Raw genomic sequence first — 21,434 nt, 5'->3', positions numbered from 1 at the left:
AATTGCTCCTGTTGGCGTTAGCGCACCAGTAAGTGAACCGGTTGTATTTACGATTTCACCCCCATAAACTGCAGCTCCCTAAATGAAGCTCGGCTGTCTGGGGCTGTGAGAAACTTCACCTTCAGCAGCACCTTCAGAGATAAAGCCTTGAGGAGCCAGTTCTTCTGTTAATTAATAATAATAATAATAACAACAACACAACAATGAGAGGCTTTTCATTTTCAAAGCATTTTATGGGCACTAACTAGCTGTTCCTCGCCACTGCCTGCATGGCAAAGATGGGGAAACTGAGGCAGGGGCCACTGCTTCCTCTTGGAGCCAAGAGAGCCCCCCTGCCCCATGCCCTCCGGGGCAGCAGACAGCGGCAGGACCCTTGTGGGGTCCCATCACCGGGATGTGCCACATCTGTGCCCCAGGGAGCCCCAAAGCCAGCCCTGGCAGCCAGTGGTGCCTGAGCCCACGCTGCTGGTTTGGCTGCTCCGCAAATCCCAGCTGAAAACCGGCCGGGTTTGGTGGCCTGTGGGTGCCCCGTGCCCTAACCACAGCCCCCGAGGTGACAGGTTTGTGGCTTGAGAGGAAAATGGAGCTCAGTCCAGGAGGGGAGAGCTGGCTGGGTGCCTCCGGCTGTGCAGGAGGGTGCGTGGGGCAAGCAGGGCTGGGCTGGCTGCAGCCCGGGCACGGGGGGCACAGGAGGGGCTGCCTCTGCTCTGCCCAGCACTGCCAGTGCCCCAGAAGGGGGAAAATCTGGAGCTGAATTGCTAAAGCGTGCTTAACATTTTGGATACTGCTCTCCAGTGCTAGCCAGGCACGTGTGGAACCTTCTCGTGTGTCCCTCAGGGCAGAGGGCAGCCTGGTGTCCCCAGGGGGGCTTGGTTGCTGGCTGGGGGGGCGGGGGGAGAAATTGTCCCGGGGGGGCAAGAGCACATTGCAAGAGGTGCTCCCCTCCTTGCAGCACTGTCCCCATGCTCTGCCAGCCTCCCAGGTCCGGGTGTCCCCCAGTGTCCCTGTTAGGGGGGACAGTGGCCGCGCCAAGGAGGGGCACCAGGAGGGAACGGATACGGAAGGTTTGGGGAGATGCTGGAGCAGGGGCAATGCAATGGGCCACTGGGGTGGGGGGGGGAGGGATATGCTTGCCCCCTGGGTGCTCTCTGGGCGGGGGCACAGCCCCTAGATCTTTACCCAAACCGCAGTTTCCAAACCCAACGCGCTCCGGGCGGGACATGCCGGGTGGACGCGCTCCAAGCGGTGCCACGAGGGGGATCCCCGCAGCCCCCCCCCCACCCCGGGCCGGGAAGGGATCCGGGACCGAGCACCGATAGCTCCTAGCCCCTTTCCCGGGGGGGGAGGACACCCGCCCACCGCGCACCTCCCTCCCCGCAGCCCCGCGGCTGCCGGGCGCTGTCCCCGGGGTGTGGGGGGGGGACCCACGAAAGCGGCGGGGGCGGCCCGGGGCGGAGCCGTGGCGGGCCGTGCCTTGCAGTGCCGGTGCTCGGGGCTGCCCCTCGCCGAGGGAGGGGCGGGCTTGGCGATTGGCCGCCCCGCCGGGAGAGCCGGCCCCGCTGCCGGTGCCACTCGGCATCCCGTAGCGCCTGGGACGGCTGCTGCCGCCCTCGGCTCCGCACCATGGACAGGCAGAGCGGTAAGGGGCCGCGGGACCTCCCCCCCCCCCGCACCCCGCCGGGAACGGGAGGCGTGGGGTCGGTGCGGGAGAGATTGGGAAATGAGACACCCCCCCCCGCGCCCCGTGTGCGTCCCTGCGAGACCCCGGGGTGTCCTGGTGTGGGGTGCGGGCTGGGGCTGGGGCTGGGGCTGGGGCTGGGGCCCCCCCATGGGTCGGGAGGGTGAAAAGTCACAGCCTGGCATGGGAGTTCATGGGGTGTGAGTGCCTGGGGGGCTCCGTGGGGGAATTGGTGGTCCCAGCAAGCAGGGTGACCGGTTCCATACAGAGCTGCTGGGACCCTGAGAGTTTCCCCAGCTGGGGAAGGTGCCGGTGGTCTCTGAGGGCCTGATCCCCAGCCTGCCCTCCCGTACGAGCCGGTGGCATCGGGCTCATGTAGGAAAGGTGCCGGCTTTCTGCTGGGGTCGGCAGGTCCAGGGGGAGCAGGGGGAGGCCGGGGGGTGATGATGCTGCTGCTGCTGCTGCTGCCGAATGCTGGTCTAGGAAGGATGAGCAGGTGGTGGAGGGTGCAGCATGGGACTCCTGGCCCCTGGGTGCTCTGCATAGGTGCTGCGGCAGCACTGCCCTTAGGTGACAGCGGGGGATGAGGGACATCGCTCTGGCTCTGCAGGACAAAGTCCTGGGTGGCTGAGGCAGGGCTGTGCCTGCGGCTCGGGGTCAGCACCAGCAGGACCTGAGGGTCAAGAGTTCCCCTTCCCGATGTAAAAGGATTGGGTGGTGTTTCCGCAGTGGAAACGCAGTGTGAGGAGTTCAGCTCTCGGGATGCAGCTCATGGTGGTGGTGCTTAGAGAGCAGTGTCAGGGCCCAGCAGCCCAGGAGGGGACGGGGACAGGGACAGCCTTCCCCCGCAGCTGCAGCTCACCCTGCACACCAGCCCCAGGATGTTGGCTCTGAAGGAGGCTGCTGCTGCGGCGGGGGGTCGGGCACTGACAAGTGACACATGGTGCCAGCACCGTCCTCCAGGGTCCCAGGGGACCCCACTGGTGGGCAAAGGGGAGAGCAGAGCCTCATCTGCCCCCCTCTCTTGCTGTGTGAGCTGCTGGGCAGCCACCCCCACCTGATGTGGGATGTTCCCGTGGGCTCCCAGGGCTGTGGACCCCTCTGTGGGGAAGGGCTGGGGGTGCCAGCACGCTGCTGAGCCCCTCCTGGGACTGCAGGGAGGTGGACATGGGCATGGCACAGGGCTGGCACGGAGGGGCCCCGGTGCCTGAGCCCTGCAGGGCTGCCTGCAGTCCACCGTGCCCCGCTCCCTGTGGGCTTCCCCTGCTTCTTATCCCCCCCGTAGGTGCCTTCTATGGTAGTGGTGGAGGTGCCTGCCTGCTTTGCTTGGAAAGCTTGTAATGAATTGCTGTTGGCACCTGTATCGCTCTTTGCTAAGATAAACCTCCTCCAGCTCCACTGTGCAGCACCCAGAGCTGCTGGATCCCTCTGGGGTGCTGGCTGTGCAGGGAGGGCAGGAGGGGCTTGGTGGGCAGGAGCCCTGTCCCCAGGTCCCAAGCTCTCCTCTCTCTCTGGCAGCCCCTTTGTTCACCTGGAGCCTCGCTCAGCCCCGTGTGTGCCCTGACTTGCTCTTGCTCTGTGATCCTCCAGCTCTGTTCCTGCTTTCTGTTTTCTGGCTGAGCACGGTGCCTTGCCCGCAGGCTGTGCAGCGAGTGGAGTGCCGAGCGCAGGCTCACCATCAGTGCCAGAGGCTGTCGGCAGTCACTCCAGGATGTAGTGGTGGAGAAATGCGTATGTGCCTGCATTTGGGGAGATGCTCAGTGCTGTGAGGCTTTGCTCTAGCAGGGCTGTGCTTGCTTTTCCTTGTTAGTGGCACTTCCCTGACCTTTAGTGCCAGGGGAATTTAGGTCCTGCACCAAACTTATCTGTGGTCTAAATCCAGCAAAGCCAGTGGAGATATGTAAGGGATAAACTTGGCTCCAGCTCGCCCACAGGAATGGGGAGGCATCGGGCTCGGCAGGAGGGCGCCGGGATCATTCTTGACCTGCTGCCTGAAACTGGGCTGCAGGAATCCTGCCCGCTGGAAGGAAGGGGGCGAGCAGCAAGCCGGGGCCAGCTGTTAGCACCGGGCAAGTGCCGAGCTCCCCCCCCGCATTGCAGCCATTCCTTCTGTTGGGAGCTGAGCTGCCCAGCTCCAGCGGTGGTGCTGGCAGCCTGTTTATAGTGTGTGGGAAGGGGCTGAGCTTTCCTTGGGCTGCCCTGGTCCCCCAGGTGGGCAGGTGGCCCCAGGGTGCTGGCACCAAGCGCAGCAGGCAGGCAGGGTGTCGTTTGCCTGGCTCGTGCCGCACGAGGTTAGCGTCCTGCAGCCAGCGACCCTGGGGACTCTGGTATTGCAGTGGGCTGTCTGGGAAACCTGCCTCTTCCCAGCGTCTACTCTCGACCTGGAAATGCAGTTTTCCGGTGGAAATGTGCTGAGCTGAGAGGCTGACGTGCCCCGCGCTGAGGTCCTGCATCCCGTGTCCCAGCCCGGGGAAATAAAACCGTGCTGTAAGGGTCTGAAAAAGTTGTCTCCTCCTGAGCAGCTGGGAGGCCTTTTAGAGGAGGTCAGTGGGTGAAAACTGGGCTCGGCCCAAGATCTGCCTCTTGTTAGGTAGCCAAGTAACTCACAGGGACCCGAGATAACAACGTGCAGAACCAAGGCTTGAAGTGGTGCCTGACATCCCAGCCTCACGTCCCAGCCCCTTAACTCTTCCCTGCACCAGCTGCCATCCCATCTGGTCCTGCTGAAGTTCCCCTGAGGAACAGGTACCTCCTACACGGGAGGAACCTGTTTTTCCATTAAAATTAACATCAAATCCATCAGTCCTATATAATATCCTTTAAATGCCCCCTTCCAGGGCAGCTTGGTTGGAAGATTTCCCCAGGATCTCTGCATTGCCCCTGCCAGGCGCAACCAGCCCTGGGGCTGGCACCCCCTGCCTGGGCACCCGGGATGAATGGCATTGAGCCCTGCCACCCGCGGCAGCCGACAAAAGCCTGGCTTTCATCATCCCCAAGCACTGAAAGTCGTGGCATTCAGGGAGCACAAATCCCCCCGCAGACACCACGCTGATGATCTGCAGCCTCTGCGGTGGGGCAGGAGGAAAATAAGTTATTTGTAGGTCCCCCCACAGGCGGTTGGTCCCGCAGCCCCTTCGATTTTTGGATTTGATAAAGCCTCCCAGCTCATCAAAGGAGGGCTCTTTGCCAGGCGGGGGAAAACAGTGACATTTCATAACAGTTTGGAACGAAAACAAACCTTTGCAGGGAGGAGTTTCCATTCTCAAAATCTCTGTTTTTTTTTTTTTGTTTTTTTTTTTTGAAGTGGGTTTCATGTGCCTGTGATCCTGGGAGCGATAGGAAGGAGGGCTGGGCCTCGCTGGTGTGCTCTGATCACTGGCAATTAGCAGAAGAGCACCTGGGGGAGCAGCTTCAGGAATGGCTTTGGCTTTTTTCTTTTTTTTCCTTTTTTTTGGGGGGGAGGGGGGTAGTTTTGTTTTGTTTTGTTTTTAATTTAAACCCATCAGGCGTGATGATGGGCAAACATCCCCTTTCTGGCTCGCTGTCTGGTGGGTTCTGCCTCCCATTTCGCACAACCCCAGCATCACCTTATGCTTTGGGAAACAGGTCGTAAAGGGCAAAGCCAGGAATAGATGTGCAGGAACAGGTCTGATAGCTGGCGTTTTTGTGCCGGAGTTAAAAACAGGTACAGTAAACCAGTCCAGGCACAGCCAGAGCCATCAACAATAACAGAGCTGTCGCATCTTCCCCTGTGCCCGTGCTCGCCAGCTTTCCCACTGTGCCAGACCGGCCATCATGGCTCCGTGCCCCTGCCCCGAAGGGGTTAAGGCGATCGGAAATGCCGCGGGCTGGTGGCCTTGCCGCTGCACCTGATGCTCCCGGAGCTCGCCAATGGGAGGAAACGGAAGGGCTGTTCTCAGCTGAGCAAACACGCTTATCCTGCCCTCTGAGGATCCTCCGGCAGCACGGCCCTGGCCCCTGAGCACAGAGACCCTCTGCTGTGCCCCTTTTTCCCCTCTGCTTCTCCTCAGTGGCCCTCCCAACAGGGATGGGGAGAGGTGGCCACTGAGCTGGTCCCTGCCCAACCCTGGGGTTCTGGGCATGGCTGGCTCTGGGGTGCCCTGGGTGCTGACTCCATGGGGATATTTCCCCCATAGGTTTTTTCTACCCCTGTCCGTGTTTTCTCCTCCCAGTGCCTCTGGAAAGAGGTGCCTGCATTGTGTGACACAGCTGAAAGCATTTGGAGAAGGGGAGCTGGCTGGTGGCTGTCCCCTGCTCCATCCTGTCTTGTCGCTATGTCCTCCTCTGCCTCCCCGGGGCCAGGCATAACATCCCTCTGTGACTTCTTATAGAGGCACCTCTGCCCCACCTGACATCTTTTGGACCATGGTTTTGGGGAAAGGTGATGCACGGGATGCAGAGTACAGCCTTTTGGGATGCAGAGAGCTTCCCAGCCCCATCAGGATGGCCAGGATGTCCGTTCTGGAGATGGAAAGAGCCCACCCCATCCCTCTCCTGGGGCCCCTCCCGGTGTCGGGGGGGATATCACCAACCTGCTGCTCCCTGCCGGCTACAGGGCTTGTTTTGAAGAGGCTGCCGCCAAAATTTTGATTGGAAAAAGCATAGTTTATTCTGGGTCCTGGCTAATCCTAACATCTCTCCTCTGGCTGAAGCTTGTTTTTACACATTACTCAGCAGGTCTTGCCCCTGCCTGACTATTCCTTTAAAAGGGCATCTCAAATCTCTCGTTTTCCTTCATTATTTAAACACGTTCTCAGCCAGCAGCCCTTATCATCCTCAGCCGCTGGCCCTGCAGAGCATCCTGCAGTACAGCCACTTCGCCTCGCACCCAGTTTTGCAATGTAGCCTGGAACCAGTGAGCCCAGTCCTTGTATGCTTGCAGAGCTGATTGCGTAGCTAGTTTTGAGCTGTGGCTGGGAACAACTTGTACCTGGTCTGGGGATCCCCCGGGCTGAGGAGTCCTTCCCCAGCCTGGCTCAGGAATACCCCACCCAGAGCAGCCGTGCCTGTGTGCCTTTATTTGCTCGGCATCTTGCTTCGCTCAGCGGTAAGAGGGCCATATAGAAACCACCCCCTCCTCCTCTGGGGTGGGGACAGCTGCAGCCTCTTCATTTGGGAAGACATAAGTTTGCTTTTAGTGAGCTAAAACAAACCACCGCAATCCTCTCTAGGAGAGGGAGCAATGTCAGCAGAGAGGGAGCAACCCCCAGCCAAGGAGCCCTGCACGGGGCACTGAAGGGTCATTATCTGCATTGGTCGCAGATGTTTGGGGTGATTTAATCAGCCTGTTAATTATTACCTGCACAGCTCGGGCTTGTGAAGCCACTCTGCTGTGGCAGGAGCTGCTCTTAGGGTCAATGTGGTGGGAAGGGTAGTCTTGTTCAGGGCACCTGGAGGCTTAACTGGCAGTGTGAAAGGCACTGCAGGAAGGATGCACGCTGGTGAGGGCTGCCCAGCAGCACCCATCCTGCCGGGCGATGCTGAACGAGGCGCACGCAGGGCTGGGGGATGCGTGGCTGGGAGCACCGCTCTGCCCTGGGCTGGGCTCGCTGCTCAGCTGCTCTCCTCCAGGGTCGCTGAGAGCAAGGCCGCCAGATAAGGCTTTCAGCAGAGCTATTTATACCAGGGGAGAGCTGCTGCTGGCACATAGCTGCGCCAGGCACAGGACCAGCGCTGAAAGCAGTGGACAGGGAGGTGGCCAGCACAGCCTTGAGCTGCTGGCCATGTTGGGGTGCGTGTCGAGGAGACACAAGGATAACAGCGGCTCAGCAGACACAGCCAGGGCAGCCTTCTGGCTCTTTCATCCCCCTGGTTGCTCTCTGCCCTTCTCCCAGTGCTGCAGAGGGAAAGAAGCCGTGGGGCCCTGTGAAACCCACAATCTCCCTGCTGTAAGATGAGCAGCCGGGGTGGCTCTGCCATGGGGGACTCACTGTCCCCTTGAGCAAGCAGGCTTCACCTTAACCTCCCAGAGCTGATTTTCCGAGATTATCAGCTAAGGTTCTTAATTACTGCGAGGTCACGGTGAGGCACTCCCTGGGAGGTGTGTGTCCCTGCCCTGCCTGATGCAGCCTGGCTTCATGGGGTCCTGGGGTCTCTGGGGGGACGGGCTCCCCCTGGGGCACAAGGGGCAGGCCGAGGGGTCGGAGGCACCTCATGTTCTGCAGCGCTCGGGGATGCTGCGGCACCTGAGCTGGGAATGAATGGCTGGAGGAGAGGGGATGCCTGCCCAGGGTGCTTGGTGAGGGCATAAATCGCTGCTGGTGGTGGCTGGAGAGACGAGTACGGGCTCCATCCACGCAGGAGCCAGCCCAAAGCACTCAGGCTCCTGCTGCCAGAGTTGGAAGTGGAGGCCGAGGCACTCCCTGCATCCGCCCCGCTCAAGGGGCCCTTGTTTCCAGGGAAGAAATGATTCACGGGCATCAAGTGGCCCCTTAGCAAATCTTCCACTGTTATGGGATGTTTCCAGAGTTTAAGTGTGATAATTAATGGCTGGCATTTCTCTCAACCCCTCCATGCGGGAGCGTGCCAAGCTGCTGGGCAGGAGGGGTACTTTCCTGCCTGATTTCCTCGCCCGCCAGCACAACCCAGCTGATCCCGTGTGCCCCATGCCACTGGGCGAGGATCTGCGGGGCCATCGGGTAGCGAGGACATGAAGGGACAATGCTGGGAGCCTGCCTGCCATGACGCTTCGTCGCCAGCCCCACGCCTGCCTCCTGTCCGTGGCAAAGGAGCTCCGTGTGAATGGGAGCAGACCCTTGACACCGGGCTGGGGAGGTGTGAGCAGAGGGTCTGGGGTCCCCGCCTGTGCCCCGTTCCCTGTCCCGTACCCCCCCCCTCTTTATGGCATCTATAACCGGGGCTATAACCATTTGTTTACCGCCGGGGGCGGCTCTAAACAGTGCTCCTCCGCAGGCACAGCATCCTGCGGCCCTGCCCGTGCCAACAGGAAGGATTTATTTTTGCTTGGCTTTTATTTTAGCTACAAACAATGGCAGTTGCTCCCAGCATCCGATTTCCCCCAGCCCCCCTCGCCCCCCAGCCTCCACCTGGCGCAGGAGGAAGTGTGGCTGGGGCTGGGGGGGGGGGGGATGGCAGAGCTGTGGCTGTGGGACGGAGTGCTCTGCAGTAATGTCATGGTGCCGCTGGCTGGGAAACTGCACCTCCCCCCCGGGGCTCTCTTCTGGGCTGTGAGTGCCGAGCAGCTTTGCTTTGCGACCACACCTGTATTGTCCTATTTCTGTGCCTGCAAAAAGCTGGACTGTGCACCAGGAAACTAATGCATCAGCTTGGCTGGAGCGTCTTCCTCCTCCTCCTCCTTCTCCTTCTCCTCCTGCAGGTTGCTGGAGCAAGACCTGCTTCCTGCTCCCATGACTGAGCAGAGGCTGGGGAGGGGGAGGTGGGCTCTGCAGCTGCTCCCAAACCCTTATCTCCCCCCGGGATGCCTGGTTCCCCGAGGGGGATGCACTCCCAGGGTCTAAAATTAGAGCTGGCCTGGGCACAAGGTGGGGAGAGGCGGTGGGGTGCTGCCGTGGGGAGGGGATGCAGCTCCTCTGCCAGCATCCCGCTTGGTGCTGCCCCTGGGGCACGTTCGATCAGCGGAGGAAGCGCTGCCTCCCTGTCCTAGCAGCAGCAACAGCCTGGGGCTGTTCCGCAGCTCTCCCCGTCCCAGGGGTGCTGCCCTGGGTCTCCCCCAGCCCAGCTTGGCTCACGCTAAAGCCATCTGTTGCCGCAGCTCCTGGCCTTCCCGGGAGAGGCTCGGGGACCTCTGCCCCCTTCCCAACCCTGCTGCGGTGCTTGGAAGTGCTGGAAGTGGGGAGCAGGGTGCGTGTCCGTCCCAGGGCTGGTGCTGCTCCCTCCGCTGGGATGTCTGTGTCCAAACCCTGTGCCTGGTAAAGCGGGGTGCTCCCACGGGATTCAGGGTGTGGGAGAAACCCCTGAGGCTCCCGACAGGTGGGACCCAATTGTCAGCGCTGGAGGTGCCCTGTGAGCGAGGCTGTGGCATGGCAGGAACCTGGGGTCCCTGCGGCCCCTTCACCTGCTCAGTGCTCCAGTGCTGCACCACCTTGTCCCGCAGGGCCCTGTGACATCCTGCTGCCACCTTCATCCTGGGCTCTGCATCCCCGGTTGTGCCCTGGCACAAAGCACGTGCCCACCCCCCTGGCACCTGAGCCCCTGGCCCTGCTAAGGCGCCCATCGGTGCCATCCACAGCCCATGGGCTATCTCTCCTGGCTTCCTGCAGCCCTCGTTAACCTCAGCTGGGCTGGGAGCCTAACGAGCGCAGGAAATTAATTCCTTCCCTTCCTCTGCTCCCCCAGGCACAGGCTCGGCTCTGCGAGCCCGCTATGGATCACAGGCCCCTTTGAGCAGTTCGCCCCCCCCCCCCCCCAGCTCTGGGGGCATATTTGACAAGGGAGACACGGGACGGCTCAGCTGGGGGGAACAAAGGAGCCTTCAGTGCTGGCCCCGCTCGGCTTCATGCACCCGCGGGTGAGCTCAGCGGGCTGCAATGCTGGGCGGTGAGCCTTGCTTAGCAGCCATTCTCACCACGTGTGTGCACAGGGGTCTCCTCGCCCCTCTGGCTGTGAACGCCACCAGCTTTGGGGTTATTAATAGGACCCCGCTCGCCCTTTTGGCCCTCAGCTGGTGCAAATCCCTGCCATGGGGCTGGGGGCGGCAGTGGGAGAATGTTGTGTGCATGGCAGGGGATGGGGATGCTCGTGGCACGATGGCTGTGGGAAGGTGGCGTAGGGCATGGGCATGGTCCTCATCCCCCTGGAGGAATGTGTGGCCAGCTGAGCTGGAGCAGGATGGTGGGTAAGTGTCTCCCTAGGTGCTGGGTGGACAGGTCTGTGTCTTGTTTTTTGTCCCAGCAGCTTCCTTGCTAGCCCAGCACCCTGCCAGGTGCTATGCCCGTACCCTAACCAGGCAGAGGAAGATGTCTCGCCTCACCTGGAGAGCGCTGCTGAGCAGAAGCGTGCAGCATTCTAAAAACATCTCAGGGAGCATCTGCCCCTCTCCCCCCCCTTGCTGCCTCTGCAGGGTGGTGAGGTGAGGGTGATGGGAGCTGAGCACCCCCCCCCCGCTCATCACACACTGCATGCCCTCAACAGGTCCTCCCCGGAGGTGTGCGCTGGAGGGGGCAGCACGCAGAGCAGCAGAAGGACCCGGGTCCCAGGTCTGCTGTTACCAACTCCAGAGCTTGAGCAGGAGGCCCAGTCCCGCTGTGTGTGCCCTCTCCATCCCTGTGGGCTGCGGGATGCTGCCAGCTCCCCTCCTGGGGGCTACCTGCCCCTGGGGTCTGCCCACAGGAGGCTGGTGCTGGCAAAGCCGACTGTGCCGAAGGGCTGATGCCGGTGTTTAGCTTGGTGCTGGGCAAGGAGGAGGAAGCAGAAGGTCTGCAGAGATAGAAGCCCATCGGCAGGAAGAGGCTTTTGAGCCGCATCCTGCCTCATCCTGGGGAGGCAGTGCTCTGGGGCCAGGCACGCTGTCTTCTCGCCTGGGGGGCTCATCTTGGCCGGGTGCTGATCTGCATCAACCCACTCACATAGGGCTCCCCTTCAGCCAAAAAGCTTTGAAAATGCAGTTGTTTTTACCGAGCTGCCAGCCTGCTGCACTGGCTCTGCCGGGGACTTGCTCGTGGGTTGAAGGCAGGCAGGATTTAACAGCAACTGTCCCTGCTGTGCCACCAAAATGCTGGGTCAAACCAGGTTTTGCTGGGTGCCAGGCGGAGTGGATGTGGTGTTTGGATAAGGCCCAGCAGAAGCTCATTATGAGCATAAGTAACGAGGATCCAACATCAGCAGCACCACAGCACCCTGCCCTGGCCCTGGGAAATGTCCCCTCGCTGCCACCCAGCTCAGCATCGCTGGGCAGCCAGCTATGGGGCAGCCAGCTCTTCTTCCGAACACCCCGGCTGCCTCCCTGGTGCTCGGCTCTGCTGCGGCCTGTGCTCTCCCTTCCTCTTTGCCAAGCATCCCCATCGGTCAGCACGTCTGAGCCTCCTCTGCGGTCACCTCTGGTCTCTTCCACTGTCCCTGGGGACCCATAGCCAGCTGCACAGCTGCCCCAGGTGTGCTGTGATGATGCTCAGCAGCTGCCAAGATCTTGCTCATGCTTGCATTTTGATTTTTTTTTCCCACACTCCATAGCCTCCAGAGCTGCAGGTTTGCTGGAGCCCCTGAGCCCAGCCTCTCAGAGCTGGGCTGTCTCAGGCACTGGATTCTGCAGGTGCTGCCCTCCCTCCTCGCCAGCACACCGAACACTGCATTAAGTGATAATTTTTTTGTAGCCCTGCTCTCTTTTCCTGCCTTTTGCTGGGTTCTCCCCATTTATCCTGCTGGTTTCTGGCTGCTGGTGGAGTTGTGGGGTGCTGCAGGGCGGAGGAGCTGCTGGTGCTGGGCTGGGGAGTGTCCCGGAGTGGCACTGCCAGGTGGCTCTGGAGGTGGTGTCTAGATGTCCTTTCCTTCCTTCCCTCCATCAGCACGCAGTACAACGATACCCCGCGGGGAGGACAGAGGGGTGGTTTTATCTGCATGGAAACACTCACGTGCTGAGCCCTTTGATGGCAGCAGCCTGCAGAGCTCGTGTTTCCATCAGCGGGCTCAGCGGGCTGCGTGCCGGTGCCTGGGCGAGTGTGCGTGCAGAAAGAGCACGTGTGCGCTTGGCAGCCATGCAGGGGTCTTCCACGTGGTCCAGCCCCTTTTGCCTCGTCTTAATCCTCTTTGCTCACTTATTTTAGCACCTCTGGTATTGCCCTGGCCAAGCGTGCATCGCATGCCTGGCTGTGAAAAGGGGAGAAATGTCCCCAAGGCACAGGCTGATGAAATTCCTGAGCTTGTCCCAGTTTTAAGCTGGATTTGTTGGATTAAAGTTGGATTAAAATGTGCCAGGCCACCGGGCTGGCTTGGGAAGTGTCTCTGTCCTCCTGCTCCCCGCTTCCCCATGTGCTGGGGGGCTGCAGGCGAAGCACAGCACCCCAACCCCCCCAGCTGAAGGGCTTTTCCCTGCTTCCCCCAGTGCTGGACCAGCTCCTTCCTGAGCTCAGCGTCCTGCTCAAGCTGCTGGACCACGAGTACCTGAGTGCCACCACACAGGAGAAGAAGCTGGCCGTCTCCACCATCCTGCAGAAGCTGCAGCCACCTGCAGGTCAGTGTCCTGCTCCCAAGGGACCGGGTGGCTGCCCTGGTGGCAGTGCATCCCCAGCCTGGGACCACAGATGGGCCCAGCCCAGCAGGGCAAGGAGAAGCTTATTGAAGGCACAAATGAGTTTCCCTGCCTGTGCGCCTGCTGCTTCCGTTTCCAGTGCCCAGCACCACCCTCGGGGTGCTTTGCTCCTCTCTCATGTTTCTGGCTCTCTCCTGCTTCTCCCCTGGGTGCTGGCATCGGCACTGCTGGCTGCCCCCTGCTTCTGCTGGAAGTGCTGCCTCGCAGACGCCCTCCTGCTCCCAGTTTCTGCTGAGCACAGGGATTTCCATGGGAAGGCAGAGGGGCCGGGCACCCAGAGGCTTCCGGCCCTCCCTGGGGGCCAGCAGTGTCCCTGGGGGCTCCTCATCTGCCCCCACAGCGTGGTGCAGCCTGCCTGGCTAGGAGGTGATCTGGGACCTTGGGTGGGTGATTTGGGGAAGGTGCTGGTGCTCACCCGGCCGTCCTGCCCGTCTGTGGGCTGAGAGCTTCCCCCTCACCCCCAGGGAAGGATGCAGACTTCATGTATGTGAACACGGCCTCCCTGAGCAACGGCACCAGCTTCGTGGAGTCTCTCTTCGAGGAGTTCGGTATGTGTGGCCATCCCGGGGCGATGCCAGGGTCTCACTGGGCAGGTGCTGCGCTGGGCTGGGTCCCAGCTGGCAGTGGGGGCACTCAGGGGGGACAAGAAGGGTGGTGAAAGCTGCATCCTTGTGCCTGGGGACTGCTCCCTTCACCCTCAACGCTTGCTGCCAACCCAGACTGTGACCTGCGGGACCTCCAGGACATGCAGGAGGAGGACGGGGACACCGGCGATGGCGTTGGCTTGGAGCTTGCGAGGAGCCAGCCAGCAAAAACCGTACGTCGGTGTTCCCACCTGTGAGATCCCTGCTCTGGCACAGGGAGGTGGCCGTGGCTGGGACCCATCTCCATCCCTTGCCACCACGGTGCCCGCTGGCCCCTCAGGGCCCTCTCCACTCATGCTGGTGGGGTTTCTGCCGCAGGTTCCTACAGACCCTCCTCCACCACTGCCCACCACCCCCCCACCCGAGGATTACTACGAGGAAGCGCTGCCCCTGGGCCCAGGGAAGGCCCCCGAGTACATCACCTCCCGCAGTGAGTCCCGCTCCCAGCTGCACCCGCCTGCCCCCGCCGCCCTGCCCGGCCGAGCAGGGCCCTCGGCAGCGTGCCGGCTCCTCCTGGGGAAGGAAACCGCCCGCACCCTCCTCTCCTGCTTCCTTCCCATCCCAACATGCTGGTTGTGCAAGGAGTTGTTTCCTCCGGCTTGGCAGGGAAGGGGGCGATGAGCTGAGGTTGGAGCCATGGAGGGAGCGATGCTTCGACACCCCTGGTGTCTGCATGTGCTCAGGGCGGGTGTGCTTCACTCTGCCCCGCATGCAGGCTCATGCACAGCCAGCAGCCCCAGCTGCCCTCTGCTTCCTCTGCAGACAGCTCCAGCCCCCCCAACTCGATCGAGGATGGCTACTACGAGGACGCAGACAGCAACTACCCCGTCACCAGGATGAACGGGGAGCAGAAGAACTCCTGTAGGTACCCAGGTGCCTTCACCTGGCAGGGGACAGAGAGCTTTGGCAAAGTCCAGCCCCGAGATGTGGGCTTGCACCAAGCCAAGAGGAGCTGTTGGTGTGCCCGGGGGTGAGATGTGGCTGTGCCTGCGCTGTGGTGCCAGCAGGATGGGGACGCACTGGGCCTTTCTGACCCGCTCCTCCCCGGTGCGCCAGGCAGCCATCTCCCACACCTCCACTCTCAGACCCCATGATGTATTTTGGCATATCCATAAAACCACTGCCCCATACCCCGCTAGGGAGGTATAGGGCAGAGAGTCAATGCATGATCCTATATTGAGGGTAGACGGCCTCATCCAGCCTTTGCAGGTTTGAGGCTTGCAAGGAAATAAGCCAGCCCTGAGGTTTGAACAGGCGCACCTGGGAATGGCTTTTGGCATGCAAAAAAGCTCCCTGGGACAGGGAGCTGCTTGGGGTGACATGCCTGCTCCCTTCCAGACAATGACTCGGATGCCATGAGCAGCTCTTACGAGTCCTATGATGAGGAGGAGGAGGAGGGGAAGGGCCAGCAGCTGACACACCAGTGGCCGTCAGAGGAAGCCTCCATGAACCTGGTGAAGGACTGTAGGATTTGCGCTTTCCTGTTGCGCAAGAAGCGCTTCGGGCAGTGGGCCAAGCAGCTCACCATCATACGGGACGGCAAGCTGCTGGTGAGCCAGGAGCTGGTGGGGCATGAGGGGTGGGGAGAGACCCCCGGGTGCATTGGAGGGAGGTCAGCCCCAGAGCAAATAAAGATAGCCATATCCAAACCAAGACCCTGCCCTGAGGCTGCGACTGCCCTGCAGTGTGTGCAGAGGTTGCTGTTGCTTCCCTTGCAAGCAAATGAAGGGCTCCTCACTTTTGGGATCCCCTTGGCTAGTGGAGCAAAGGGAGAGGGCATCCTGCAGCCCTCGTGTGACTGTGTTGCAGAGATGGAATCCGTGCCGCTGGCTCAGGAGCCTGCAAGGGCCCCGTCTGGGCATGGCAGCGGGAGAGGCTGAACCCTGAGTGGTTGTCTTTGCTTCTCCCAGTGCTACAAAAGCTCCAAGGACCAGCAGCCGCATGTGGAAGTGCCCCTGGGCACCTGCAATGTCATCTACATCCCCAAGGACAGGCGGCGCAAGAAGCACGAGCTGCGTTTCTCGCTGCCGGGGGCTGAGGCGCTGGTGCTGGCCGTGCAGAGCAAGGAGCAGGCTGAGGAGTGGCTGAAGGTACCGCCGCTGCCCTCCTCCACCCACAGCCTTCCTAAGGCTGCGATGGGGAGCGGGCTGCCCTGGGGAAGGGGAAGGAAGGGGGCTTTCCTCCGTCTCTTATCAGCCGTGGGGATGGCTGGCCAGCCGCTTCCCAAGCCTTGGGCGTCTCCTGTGCTGATAGCCCGAGCCCCTCGCCGGGGAGCGGGGTGGGGATGTTTGCTCTCCTCCTCCTCTTCCCCATGGCCCTTTCCTGTCTTTGTTCTGGGGGTGGGAGGCGGGGAAGGGACTGGCTCTGCTGCCGAGCCCACAGCTGGGAAAGGGGCTGGCCATGCCTCTCCCGTGGGGAGCTGTGCCATGGGGGGCCCTGAGGAACGCAGAGCCAGCAGGACAGTTGTGTGACTTGGTGCCTGAATCCCTCACGTCCAAAATTTCCAGACCCTCTGACCATCCACCTTAACAATGGTTGAGGTTTGGAAGGGCCAAGCTGGGTGCAAGGCCCCAGGCAAGCAGGGTTTGTGCCCCAAGCAGGGCTCGCCATCCTGTCCTCGTGGCGGGCAGCAGGGACGGGTGCTGCAGAGCCCACGGCAGCGCTCCCCGTGGGCCAGCTCGGCTCGGGCGGTGGGTGAGCTTGCACTTTCTCCGTAGGTGATAAAGGAAGCGAGCAGTCCAGGAGCAGGCGGGATGGAAGCTCCCACGTCCCCAGTGATGCCCTGCAAGATGGACCTGGATAAGGTGACGCTTTCTGGTCAGGGTGACAGGGACCAGCCAAAGCACTGTGTGGGGCTGGTGACCAAGCCTGGAGAAAGCGAGACCAGGAGGATATCCTGAGCACTGAGCTCCTGGTGCTGTGTAGGTAGCCCTTCCTATCCTCACAGCAGGTCTGTGGGGCTCACGGGGCTCCCCAGCACCAGGGGGACATCCCAGCCCTGTGCTGGAGGGACAAAGGCCATGGTCAGACCGTGGTCATCACTTGGGGCTGAGCAGAGGGGCGCTGCTGAAAGGGCACCTGCCCTGCTCCTCCCCACAGAGGCTGTCGCAGGAGAAGCACACCTCTGACTCGGACAGCATGGCGACGGGCGAGACCTGCTCCCCCATGGCCCGCAGGGAGCCCTGCGAGCACGGTACGGCCCCACGCCCCCTGGGACAGGCTGTCCTCCTGTCAGGTGCACCGCACCTCGCAGCATCCATCCTGGTGTGAGGGGGGTGCTGTGATGTGGTATGCATGGCTATCGGGGCTCTCCCCCTTCCAGGGAAAGGCAAGAAGAGCAGCTTGGCTGACCTGAGGGGCTCAATGAGCCGGGCGGCAGGGAAGAAGATCACCAGGATCATCAGCTTCTCCAAGAAGAAGCCTTCCCCTGAGGACACGCAGACCTCCTCCACTGAGGAGGACATCCCGTGCTGCGGTTCGTGGGCACCTGGGGCACAGACAGGTCCTGGGCTCCCTCCTGGAAAGCCTGGCTCTAGGGGGGCAAGCAGGGAGTGAGGGGCTGTGGGGGGAGCTCCTCTTGAGCTTGTGGAGAGCTGGGACACGCCTTGGGGACACTGAGGCACAGCAGGACCGGTCTGCCCATGAGCAGGGAGACGTGCCCTAATCCCTGGGCAGTCCCACCTCATAAGGTCCCAAGGTCCTGCTGTGGGTGCCCGAGGTCCTGTCGTGGATGCTTAGACCCTTCCATCGGGTCTGTGCTCCCCAGGCTACCTCAGCGTCTTGGTCAACCAGTGCTGGAAGGAGCGCTGGTGCCGCCTGAAGGCCAACACCCTCTACTTCCACAAGGACCGCACCGACCTGCGCACCCACGTGAACGCCATCGTCCTCCGGGGCTGCGAGGTGGTGCCGGGGCTGGGCCCCAAGCACCCCTTCGCTTTCCGCATCCTTCGCAACGGGCAGGAGGTGACCGCGCTGGAGGTGAGCTGGGCACATTGCCTCCCGTGGGGACGTGCCCTGGGGATTGCCCAGCTGGGGGAGCACCTGCTGTGATGGCTAAAGCCTGAATGCACCCGGTGCCTTGGTTCCCCTCCTGTGCACATCAGTGAAGCCCAGGGATGCAAGGGCATGTCCCCAGGCCTTTCTCTCTCCTGCAGGCAAGCTGCTCAGAAGACCTGGGCCGCTGGCTGGGTCTCCTCTTGGTGGAGACAGGCTCCCAGACAGCGCCAGAGGCCTTGCACTATGACTACGTGGACGTGGAGACCATCGCCAACATCGTGACGGCCGTGAGGCAGTCCTACCTGTAAGGCTGTGCGCCACTCTGCGGGGGCTGTGCTGGGCTGGGGGTAATGCTGGGATGGGGATGGGGGAGAGGTGGCAGGTGCCAGGGGAGAGGTGGCATCCCAGGGCTGGCATATCCTGAGGCAGGGCAGCTTGCCTTGGGTAGGATTGGAAGTGGAAGGTGTTTTAGTAACGCTGATGAAGGACCTAAGGGATATGCGTGCTCACATAGCACAGGGTGGGCACTCAAAAGCAAAGCTGGGTCCCTGCCCAGAGCTGGGAGAGCAATGTAGGAAGAGCAATGAGATCAAAGAGCCCTTCGGGGGTCTGCCAGGGACAACCTGGAAAGGAATCCAGTGGCAAACACCCGTCCCTCCTCCCGCAGGTGGGCCAGCTCCTCCCAGGACAGCCGGCCAGACTCCTCCCGCGTGGTGTACGACGACGTTCCCTACGAGAAGGTTCAGGTGAGCAGGGCTCGGGGGCTTGCTGTGTCCCACCGCTGTGGCCAGGCTACAGGAGATGCCCTGGAGAGCCTTGGCGGGTTGGCGCAGCCCTGCAGGAGTTTCGGCACGCTCTCCCATCCCCACCACAGGCCCAGGAGGAGCCAGGGCGGCCGTCAGGAGCCCAGGTGAAGCGCCACGCGTCCTCCTGCAGTGAGAAGTCACGGCGGGTGGACCCGCAGGTCAAAGTGAAGAGGCACGCGTCGAGTGAGTGGGGGGCTGCGAGAGGGGCCTCGGAGTGGGGCAGCAGGCTGCAAACCTCCATAGGGAGACCCCGGTCCCTGGGAGGGGGCTGTTCCCACAGGGGGTCCCAGGTTGAGCTGCGCCAGGCCAGCAAGACCACGGGAGGTGTCCACGCAGCTGGGGCTGGGCTCAGGTAGGACGTTCCTGGGGACAGAGTTGTCCTGAGAGGCTCTCCTTTGTGCATGCAGATGCCAACCAGTACAGGTACGGGAAGAACCGGGCCGAGGAGGATGCCAGGCGATTTCTGACGGAGAAGGAGAAGCTGGAGAAGGAGAAAGCAGCAATCCGCAGTGAGCTGGTGTTGCTGCGGAAAGAGAAAAGAGAGCTGCGGGAAGCCATGAAGGGCAGCACAGGTGGGTCAGTGCCACCTGGGTGCTGTGACCGGGAATGCTCTAAGGCACTCGGGTATGGTGGGAAGGGCTGGTATGGAGACACCAGGCTGGCGGCATGGTGGTGGCACTTGTGGCTGTGAGCAGAGCTGGCTGCAGTGTGCTCCTGGGCCAGCAGCCCCATCTAGCGTCCCACCCAGGAGCATGGGTGGCTTCTCGGTCCCCACAGCCTCTGCCCCGGGCCTGTCCATGCAAAGGTGCTGAGCTGGGCACACTTGTGCAAGCAGGGATGAAGCTGCAGGACCTGGAGCAGCGGGTGGCAGTGCTGGAGGAGCAGTGCCGGCAGAAGGAGGAGCGCCGCGTCGACCTGGAGCTCCAGCTGACCGAAGTGAAGGAGCGGCTGAAGCAGTCACTGGCAGGAGGGCTGGCCCTGGGGCTGGCTGTGACCGGCAAGGCGGAGAATGGGGTGCGTACCTCTTCTTCCTCACTGTCGCAGCTCTGGCTTCACCCAGCAGAGGGGCTTGGGGCAGTGCTGGGAGCAGCATGTGGGGATGAGAGGACACCCCTGATCTTTTGGTGGTTAGAGGTGGGAAGGAAAGCGTTGATTAGGCTTGGCCACATCAGCTTTGACTTCATGACAGGTTGTGCTTTCCTGGCATTTCCTGTTTCATGGGTCTCGTAAAGCCTCCTTCTCCTCCCCCTTTTCCACAGGAAGCTACAAACAAGCCAAACGGGAGTCCCCCTGAGCACTTGGTCCCTGTCAACTGTGCAGCCGAACTGAGGAAGAGAAGCCCCTCCATCCTCCCTGCCAACAAGGGAAACGTGCTGCGGAAAGCCAAGGTCCTGCTTCACTCTCCCTCTCCACCCCTGTCCCCCAGGAAATCTCAGCCTTTCATCCTGTCCCTGTACTTGGCCATGAATTTTGGGGATTGTGGGTGCTCCCTACTCCAAAAGCAAGGGGTGCTGCCAGGGTCGCCTGCAGCCAGGCTGGTCCAGCTTGGTTGGCACTGGCTGCTGGCATGAGCCCAGTCTGCAGGGAGACCCAGGAGATGTGCGGCTGCGTGGGCAGGGGTGACAGCATCACCTCCATGATGCCCAGGGCAGCAGTGACCTTGCCTTTGAAGATGCTGGGGTGTTCCAAAGCCCCCCAGTAGGGAGGGAGGCCCTTAGAGGGCTCAGTGCTCCCTCCTGCACCTCTGATGTCTCATCACTCTCTTTTTTCCCTTTCTCTTCAGGAATGGGAAAAGAAGCAGACTTAAGCCAGGCTGTGGCAATGCCTGCCAGGCCCCTGCCAGACACCGGGGCTCACCGAGGAGCTATGAGCCCCCTTTGTCCCAGGCGCTGGGAAGGCACGCAGGGACAGGCGCCCTCCCTCGCCCCTCTGCTGCACCAGCATCTGCCGCGTGGGCAACACCACAAACCATGGGGAAGGGGGCGGGAAGGGGATTTGGGAGGCTGGGGGGGGGGAAAGGGGAGTCCTTTGTGGATCAGGGTCACATACTACTGGGAAACCCACATCTGGGGGAGCCACACGTGGGGGCAGAAGCTCAGCACGAGGTGTGTGCCCATGGTGGCATGGAGAGCATGGGGGACTGGCAGTCGGCCACCAGGCGCTGTGATTTACCAGGATCAGCATGTTCCATCCTGGGGATGCTGGAGGCCAGGCTCACACTTTCCAAAGTGACCATGGACTCTGGGGATTTTGGCTGCCTCAGTGTTGGGGTTCATGAGCTGCTCAGGACCTGACCTTCCGGAGACACCCACCACTCGCCCTTCTCACTGCTCTCAGCTCCGCAGGGCCTCATCTCAGGGTTCCTCGTGTCTCCAGCTCACTGTGCCTCTACTGAGTACCCTTGCCCGATGTTTCTGCATTGTCCTCCAGGCAACAAGGGTGAGGGCACGTTACTTTGGGAATGAACAAAGCTCAAATGTCAGCATTTGAAAGCAAATTAACAGCAGACACCTTTTCAACCTTGCTAAACAGCAAACAAGTGCTGGGGCTGAGGCTGGAGGCAGCCCAGCTCTCTCTGCCCTGACCCCATGCCATTCAGGGGGGTAGGAGAAGGGCTGGGGCTGTCTCTGGACCATTAATACACAGCATCGCTACTGCTGTCAGACAGAGTTTGCTGAAGCATGTCGTCAAAATGGAGCCAAGGGAAGTTTAAAAATAAAAAATAAAAAGTGCTTTCAAACAAGGGGACTGGAACAGACAAGAGAAATGGTGGAAGGTGATTTAGCACAGGCAGAAACAAGGGAGAGGAATAAAAAGGAAAGGCCCAGGCTTTTGTGCCAGAGACAATGGAGCAGGCCCATTACCCATTTGTGCACGCTACTGCCACAATTAACCTTTGCAACTCTCTCTTTCAAGGCCTCCTTTTTAGTAACTAGATAAGCAGCTTTTAATAAAAACGTTGGCACTGGTACGCCCCTTCCCCTGGCTGTGGGAAGCGAGTTGGCTACATTACTCCTGCTTGTAATGAAAGGTGCCAGGACGGTCTGGGGTGGCCTGGGGCTGTG

The 21,434-nt window shown here is 61.3% G+C and overlaps 1 protein-coding gene across 1 annotated transcript; it reads left to right on the top strand.

Annotated features, from left to right (window-relative positions):
- Window positions 1–8,211: 8,211 nt before the first annotated feature.
- On the top strand, window positions 8,212–20,176 carry AFAP1L1 (actin filament associated protein 1 like 1). The gene is made up of 20 exons (XM_050713696.1): window positions 8,212–8,337; window positions 11,009–11,093; window positions 12,717–12,845; window positions 13,388–13,471; window positions 13,643–13,744; window positions 13,848–13,997; window positions 14,330–14,428; window positions 14,906–15,117; window positions 15,478–15,657; window positions 16,285–16,371; window positions 16,667–16,760; window positions 16,890–17,042; window positions 17,334–17,545; window positions 17,722–17,867; window positions 18,231–18,309; window positions 18,438–18,552; window positions 18,777–18,941; window positions 19,205–19,383; window positions 19,629–19,757; window positions 20,153–20,176. The coding sequence occupies exons 1-20, from the start codon at window positions 8,212–8,214 to the stop codon at window positions 20,174–20,176; spliced, it is 2,550 nt and encodes an 849-aa protein (XP_050569653.1).
- The last annotated feature ends 1,258 nt before the right edge of the window (window positions 20,177–21,434 follow it).

This window comes from Cygnus atratus, chromosome 14 (genome assembly GCF_013377495.2).
Source record: "Cygnus atratus isolate AKBS03 ecotype Queensland, Australia chromosome 14, CAtr_DNAZoo_HiC_assembly, whole genome shotgun sequence".
Classification (NCBI taxonomy): domain Eukaryota; kingdom Metazoa; phylum Chordata; class Aves; order Anseriformes; family Anatidae; genus Cygnus; species Cygnus atratus.
This window is presented reverse-complemented; position numbering and strand designations above follow the sequence as displayed.

Bases quoted from the DNA above. Each gene is read 5' to 3' on its own strand.
- AFAP1L1 (XM_050713696.1), top strand. From the start codon at position 8,212: ATGCGGGAGCGTGCCAAGCTGCTGGGCAGGAGGGGTACTTTCCTGCCT. The intron at 14,429-14,905 runs GTAGGTACCCAG...GCTCCCTTCCAG, and splicing joins CGGGGAGCAGAAGAACTCCT to ACAATGACTCGGATGCCATG. The intron at 18,553-18,776 runs GTGAGTGGGGGG...TTGTGCATGCAG, and splicing joins AGTGAAGAGGCACGCGTCGA to ATGCCAACCAGTACAGGTAC.